The 8,331-nt window shown below is 33.0% G+C and overlaps 1 protein-coding gene across 1 annotated transcript; it reads left to right on the plus strand.

Moving 5' to 3' along the window:
- The first annotated feature begins 3,766 nt into the window (after positions 1-3,766).
- Positions 3,767-8,289, plus strand: LOC145324453 (zinc finger MYND domain-containing protein 10-like). Its single transcript, XM_080167040.1, has 8 exons — positions 3,767-3,891; positions 4,216-4,292; positions 5,034-5,090; positions 5,901-5,958; positions 6,461-6,546; positions 6,963-7,036; positions 7,904-7,993; positions 8,279-8,289. Exons 1-8 carry the CDS (start codon positions 3,865-3,867, stop codon positions 8,287-8,289), a joined length of 480 nt encoding a protein of 159 aa, XP_080023166.1. The 5' UTR covers positions 3,767-3,864.
- Positions 8,290-8,331: the final 42 nt, after the last annotated feature.

An 8,331-nucleotide genomic window follows, 5' to 3' on the forward strand; every position in this document is an offset into this window, starting at 1 on the left:
GCACCATATTGCAGCAGGGGATATTACTCATGTCAACTATGATTGATTAAGTCTCAAGAGACCATACAGGGATACTAGGGGTAGATGTTTCGAGTATAGTCCCTTTCGTGGCAACGCCTCTTCAGGAGCATTTTGTCGTATTTTCAAAGTAGCTTTACCCTTATTTCTAGCCCCTGTGGGGGGCTGTACTCCTGCGGGGCCAATTGCCTTATTCTGCGGGGCAATCACCTAACCTAACTTAACCTAACCTTACCTATCAAAAGCTACTGTGAAAATATGATGAAACGCCCCTTAAGAGGCGTTGCCACGAAAGGGACTATACCCGATGTTTCGGGTGTATAGTAGTTCAGAAGTATAATAAAAGTAAAAAATTAATAGTGTATAGTTCGTTTTATGAGTACAGAATAGTGTAAATTATTTATTGATAGTTTTGCCATAGTTCATAAATGTTTAGACCTGAGACATTACAGTATAGGTTAAGGCACTGATGTATATCCACTAGGGCCAGCTCAAGCTCCACGTCAAGCACATTATGACCCTTTATCTAATGAGAGCTCCTCATTATTACCTCACACTAGCTATGTATGTGTCCATTAAGTCACCATAATGAATGAAACTCTACTCAAAGAAGCTGTGGCTAATGGTTGTACTGATATTAGTTACGTGACTATTGGATATCAAATCCAATAGTAAACCCAGTAATCTCTCTTTTTATACAACCATTTGGAAGTTGCGCGAATGTATTGCGACCCTAGAATAAAACACTAGAGGCTGAAGGGGTTGAATAACTGCATGTCCCCTTCCCAAGGACCTTGTGCCGAATCTCAATTGGGTCTTTGAAAATATCCAATAGTGTTGGGAATTTTAACACAGCAAAGTAGCAGAAAACAATTTGATAGCAGACGAAAAAGGTCTTTGGAAAAAGGGGGGAGGGAGCAGGTAGTTATATACATCTATTCTATAGATCTGTTATTGCGACTGAGAAAACACACAGAGACTTTAACTCTAACAACCACCACTGTAACTCAGTATGCTACCACTGAGCCACTATGCCCCCATAATAAGTTTTCATATTAAGATGCCCCTATTCTTATATTCCTGAAAATAAATTGGTTGTTTATAGTACTGTATTCACACGACACGACCATGCAATACATATAAAGGAATAAAGGGTGACATATATCCATTAGTCCTGGAATGTACACAAGCTTAAAAGAACATGGAAATAATTATGTATCGTATCTTATAAAGAAAATGCTTAAAAAAGGTATTAACATGAAAAATTCGAAGATTAAAACCAATTTTTGGCCCCAAGATGCAGTAGGCCCGGTTTAACAAAACGTTGTACCAATGTACAACCTTCGTATAGAAGTTATAGAACTTGTACCTATTACCCAGGTACAAGGTATAACCAACAAGCGGAAGAAATTTTATAAAATTTAGGGGGGCAAATGGAGAGGACGTCAATTTTACGATGTGTTGCTTCCCAACGACAGCTGAAATAACTTATTGGTTTCGTGATTTTTTACCGAATTATTTTCATTGTTAATATAAGCTGGCTTATTTCTTTTATTCAACGCATTTTGCATAGCAACGGTTTTTAAATATAAACATAACCTGAAAGAATTCTTACTCCAATTTTTTTTTTCTATTGGTAATTCTCAAGGGTGGGGTAATCCAATCCCAACCCCTCCCCCTTTTTATGCATTCAAATATGCTAAAGAAAGACCAAGTGAAAGCTTTGTGACAGTTATTGGTCTGTTATTTACGAGATCATATCCTCACTGCCACACTAAATTTTATCATATTACCGTTAGAAAGCCATATGAATAAAAAAACCATTGGTTTCAAATGTCGTCTTTGATGGTATAAATATTGATAAAACAAGATAAAAATTATGTTAGCTTTCCTATAAAAGCTAGTTATATTTTGTTTGTGTGCATAAAAATAAACTATTTCATAATATAGAATAATAGTTAGTTATCGCATCGTATTATAGACAGCTTTCTGCGGATACTAAAATGAAAAATTAAAAGATTTAAACCTGTTTTGTTTTCCATGAAGGGAAAACTGTCTGTAATGTAATGCATTACATGATTTTTCTTTTGGTTGACATCTGTTTCTAATTCAGTGGATATTTAACTACCTCTAACGTATTTTAAGCCTTAAGTTAAATAAATATGAATGTCTATAAAAAAATTATTTCTTAGAAAAAAATGTATTTATCAACACAAGAAACAGAGATATTAGTTAGAAATATTAAAACCATTGATCTAGGTAAAAATATCTAATCCTTAGTATTTCCTATTTAGATATTATAATATTATTTTCTCGTATTCATTCGAATCCGGTGGATAGGAACCGGTTCTCATCCATACGAAAAAACTATGTCTAGCATCGTATTATATCCAGTTTTCTACGAATATAGAAATGTACAATCATAAGATTAAAACTAGTTTTTTTAGCCGGTGCCTCCGGCACCTCGGGGCTAAAAAAACTAGTTTTAATCTTATAATTGTACATTCTATATCCGCGGAAAGCCGTTTATAATACGATACGAGAAAAAACTATTCTCGTATTCATTCGAATCCGGTGGATAGGAACCGGTTCTCATACAAAAAACTATGTCTTGCATCGTATTATATCCAGCTTTCTACGAATATAAAAATGTACATTATCCTATATCCGCGGAAAGCTGTTTACAATACGATGCGAGAAATAACTATAAGTGTATTGTTGGTAGTACCTTTAAAAGGAATACAGAACCTTAAAGGTCTAGTGTAATACAGAACAACCCATCCACCTTATATTCAAATACATTTAAAATAAAGGGGAGGAGGTAGTTTATGATTTTCTTGTTTGATACTTGAGGTAAGTTTAGGTTATATTCGGTTAAGGTCCCTCACCCCTAATTTATTTTTAAGGGGCTGCCAAGTGCTCGATGCAACTTTAAGGGAAAGTACCTTTTTTAATAATGATGTCCATATTTTACATAGAAGATGCAGGCCGTGAAGAATGGTTGAGCCAGTCCAACATACTTGGTAAACTAGGAGTATCAGCTGCTCTACAAGCTAATCAGGGTGGCGTTGAAGAGGTCAGTTTACTTTTAACCCTTAATACCCCCCCCCCCCCCACCTTAACTTTTGTATAATTATTTATAGCACCGTATTAAAGTCAGCTTTTCGCTGATAATAAATAAAAAATTGTAAGATAGATACTAATTTCTTTAGTCCCGGGGCTAATAAAACTATTATCAATATTATGTTTTTTTATTTATTTTATTATTAATCCTTGAACAAAAAGAAACTAAAGTGGGCGAATATTTTTTTATATTTAGTCACATATGATTCAATTTTTGGATGATATAATTTCCAGATATCTAAAGGGACAAGACAATGGCCGACTTAAATACATAAAATTAACTCTTCTGTAAATTATAGTTAACATTTGAAACGTTTGGACACTCAATTAAATAAACCAACAAATCAAAATTCAAAAGAAGACCCAAAGGTTAAGCCAACGAATAAGAAAACGTTATCCCTCCCTGTATAATTCCCCAATGCACATTTTATCGTAAGGAAATTACCTATTTATATCTAACTTTTGACGACCATTTTGTAACAAATTTTGTTCAAGTTGAAACAATAAAGTAGCCCATTGTTCCTACAATGTGTTCTTATTGGTCTAATTATTGGATTGATCATCTAGACTTTCTGTATCTATTAAAAACAGGGATATGTAAATAGAAAATATTTTGTTTAGGTCGGTAGAATCATAGTTGATGAGAAGAAAGTAGTTCACCTTGTGGAGCAGCTAATTGTTCTGGAAACCTGGAGACTGCAGATCCTGCCAGTCCTACTGGAAATGGACAAACTATATAACATGATTAATGTAGGTATTCTATTTGTATGACAGCGGATACTCCCAAACAGGCCTCTAGGGGCACGTGTGGGAAGAATAGGGGAAGGGTGGTTGTAAGTTGAACATCAACTTTCAAATGATTTTTTTTATGCTGATTGTATATTTTTCGAGGGGCGATTTCTCTTGGGAGAGGGGAGATAACCACCCTCAAAATAGTTGTAAACATTTCCTGGACCTCTAATAAGCTTTAATGTAAAGAAGATTAGCATCCGTCCAGCAGTTAGCGAGATCTAAATTTACAGACAGACACACAGACCTTTTACTTTTGGGTTAATGATTTATGCAATAATTTAGACGTCCTTTCCAACGTATTCTGTCCTGTTTCACGAAGGAAACTGTTTTACATTGCTGGAATCTATACTTTTTCACAGGTAAATACACAAATAAGCATATTAATAGTTATTTATTGGATAGAATTGTAGACAGCTTTCTGCGGATATGAATTTTTTTTAGTTAATTATTCATTTAATAACCTGAAATCTCCTCATAATTGTAACATTATTTAAAAAATATCTACCTACTTCTAATTTATGTCCCATTATTTTGTGGTTCTCTTTTAAATCTTTTTAAAGCAGACAAAAGACAACGACATCCCAGAAAGCTTTGAGAAAACTTGCGAAAAATAATTTTACTAAAGTTTTTCTACGTTAGTTTGTGTACGTATAGATCTCATTGCAAATTTTGTAATCATCCAATAGATTTGAAATCTTATATCTTTGTATATAATTTCATAGAAAGCATGGCAATTTCATATTAAATCCTTACCAAAGGATGTTAAACAAGATGATTTATATAATGATTAGGTATGATATTGTGTAATTGCCTTAAATTCAAATACGTCCATCTATTTTTATAGCAATTTTAGAAGAAAAAAAACCATCGAATGGTCTTCATTTTTTTTAAATTCTTTTGCTTCAATATAAAAAAATGTGACTCTATAATTGATAACATGCTGCTTCAGGGAAGGCAGGGTCAGGAAAATAGCCTTAAACCACCCAATACATTTACGAATCTTCCTTGATAAGGACAACTCTAAAGGACCTGCAATTACCGAGATCTCAAGCTTAAAACAAATAAAAACATTATATTATAGGATATCTATATGTTTCTAGGGATTGTGTAGAGTGTTTGGATGAAGCTGGCACAGATCTAATTGATTATTCTGTCAGGTATAGTTCCAATATTTGATTCCCTTTAAAATACAGTGCGCTTATGTGTGTATTGTAGTGGTTCAATCCATATCTAATTACTTGGATGTTGCACCAGTTTTTTCTATACTCTGATTTATTGAAGCTGGCTGGAATAATGTTGATACCCTCAATCTACATCCTTTTCCCCATACCCTCCCCATTTATTGGATGAACGAACTTACAAATAAATGAGGTGCATGTAAGCAACCTGTATTGATGACAAATTTTCCCCTGTAAATATATACAAGTATGTCCTAAATCTATTGGTATTTATTTTTTTTATGTGGACTTTTGAACTCTGTTTCCAAGAGAATATATCTCATGTTTCTAGGTTTGCACCTTTATTTATAAAGTATATAATTGCTTCAACCCTAGCATCTAGGGGATGGTTAAGACGGGCAGAAAATACAGCTTAGAAACATCCCAAGATATTGATAAAGCTAACTCAAAGTACAACCATTTCATACCAGCAATTTCCGAAACTTTAGCTTCAGAATAAGAAACCTTATTACTTTATGGTATAGGATTATTCATAAGTTTAGAAAACTTATTTGTAAGACTATTTGAGGGTATTCATAGATTACTGACTAAGATATGTTTACTGACATGGACCTCATTTCTTTGTCACTTTGTTCAAGTACGAAAGGATGGGATGTGGATGGGTTATTTTAGCCAGTTGGGGGTATCACTTTAACAGAGTAAATGTAAATCCAATGCAACATCCAAATAATAAAATATATATCAATTCATAGATTTCTAAACAGCAAGACTAAGAATCATGATTTTAAGGTGCTTGGTTGAATTGGTTTCTAATAATGACTCAAATCAAGACGAAGATGAAACACAGGTCAAATTATAAGTATTTTGTTGCAAGGCATATGATTTTCTATAATTTGGCTTGGTCCATACGTCCGTTCATAACTGATCATTAATTTAGAAGACATTTAAGAATTGTCCTATTGATTCAATGCTTGGGAGGATGATTCCTATCACAGTTTGGTATAACTCATTACTATAGACTCAGAAAGTTTATTTAAAACATGTTAACTTGTTGCTCTTGCTAAAACAATTTTCTGTATGATATGATTTTCCTATTACACTGATTTTAGCAATAAAGATTCTTGAGGCGATTAAGCAGGCATAATGTTAATGGGGAAATATTTCTAAAATGAAGTCATAAAAATGTAATCGTATCAGTTTGTAAGTAGTTTTGTATCATAATTACACAGAATTATTTTTTAGACTTGGTACATATTGTTGAATACAAAATGCATTGTTAATTTTTTCGTAAATCTGTATGATTTTTTTGAGCTTTGCTTGCATGGATGTTGCCATCCTTGTTTGTTTAGAATATGCCAGAAGCAAAGAAAGAAATCCTGGAAAATATGGAAGAAACTAAAGCTACACTGGGCTTGAAAGCACTTTCAGTACTTAGGTAGGATTTATTTCAACCATGGATTTGAAAGGATTGCACTGTTTCCTGTCTATCGATCTGTCTAAATTGACATCATTTAACCTATCTAACTATCGTTTTTTCATCTGTCTATCTCTTTATCAATCGAAATATCTATTCTCTGCAGTGTAAGGTTTTTATGTCTAAAGCTTAAGATTTCTAACTACTTAACTAGAATTGAGTTCATATTTTTAAAAAAGCTTGGCAAAAGTTCTGAGATTATTTTATTAATCTTATTTCTTGATTTAAGCCTTGAGGTAGTTTTAAACTATTTATCTGCCACTATCTTATGCCTTTATTTAAGTAAAGACACCCCAAAATGCTACTATCACTAGTTTATAAAACATCTCGCTAACTATCTATATATCTATTAGTAAGTTATCTATCTATCTATCTAGATATTTGACAGATAATATGTCCGTACTATCCCTGGGAATGTTATCTCGGCTAGTCACAACACACGACGTTCCAGGTAAGTAGAAATGCTTCTCTAGAAAAGATGTCTGTTTGTCTGACTATAAATCATATTTCAAATCTTCCAAATGGTTATTGAGATGTTTTTGAATATTCCAATATTAAAAAAACTAGTGGTTACGCCCCTAGAGGCATCATGAGGCACTTGAGAGAAGAGGGTATGTCGACTCGCGACCCTCCACTCTGCTCTTTTTTGATTGGGTGGGGTTGTTTCTTTCCGAAGGCATTCTATTTTCAGAGGGTGGAGGTATCCTCCACAAAAATAAGAAGTTTGTAAATGAGAACCGGCGGTTAGCGAGATCTTAAGCTACAGAGAGATATAAAAACAGACAGACAAACATACAATTACTATTATGTAAGAGTTAGAATTTTAATTGGTCTATCATTATATCCTAGAATATTTTTATATATATGTAAAATCATAAAATGTCTTTCTTGTTTATCCAATAATAAGAAGCTTTGTTTTCTTTAAATTATAGGATTATTGGAAAAGGTTACACGCTATAATACATTTATTACATAAATTTAATTGGTATAACAAATATTCATAAAATATTAAGTATTGTTTTCACTTATTTTTGTAAAATGCTTCAAATTATATGTGAGAAATTCTAAAACTAAGTTATATATTCAAATCACGAAACCTTTATGCAGATTTTACGTTTTAAAGAAGGTTACCTTTACTTGCTGTTTTTTTTTCTGGAAGGTGGCTTTTAGCTGTTTTCGGCTTGTTTAGGTAAAACTGTTCTATATTTTTCAATTGTTGGAGATGGTTGATGCCCTTGGCTACTATTTGCCAAGCCTCTAGTTATTTACAAGTGGTGGCTCAGATTATTTATGACTTCTGATTTTAATTTTTTTGTAGTTTTACTGTGCCAAACCCTTGAGTGCAGACCTTGGGTAAAAGATGGCAATATCTGGAGGGATGGACAATGGGAACCTGTGGATAAATCAGGCATGTATATATTTCTTCGAATTCAGTCGAAGGTCCATTCTTTCACGGAGTATTAAAAATATTAACCAAAAACATATGGATGTTCTACCAGATATACCCGGCCTAGAAACCATTGAGATAAATAAAAAAAATTTCGTTGACGTAACTAAAATTTCTATGTCCTAAAGGATGATAAAATGAACAAGTATTAAGGTCCAAAAATATTTTGATGGTCAAATGAAATTTTCTATAGAAAATATATTGTCTTTTGTAGCATGACCAATAGACTGACCTAATTAATTATAGGAAACTCTTAGAATTAGAGCTTGAGTGAGAAGGGGTTAAATAACTGCATATCC

The sequence above is a fragment of the Acartia tonsa genome, chromosome 7 (genome assembly GCF_053477335.1).
Source record: "Acartia tonsa isolate MP-2025a chromosome 7, ASM5347733v1, whole genome shotgun sequence".
NCBI lineage: Eukaryota > Metazoa > Arthropoda > Copepoda > Calanoida > Acartiidae > Acartia > Acartia tonsa.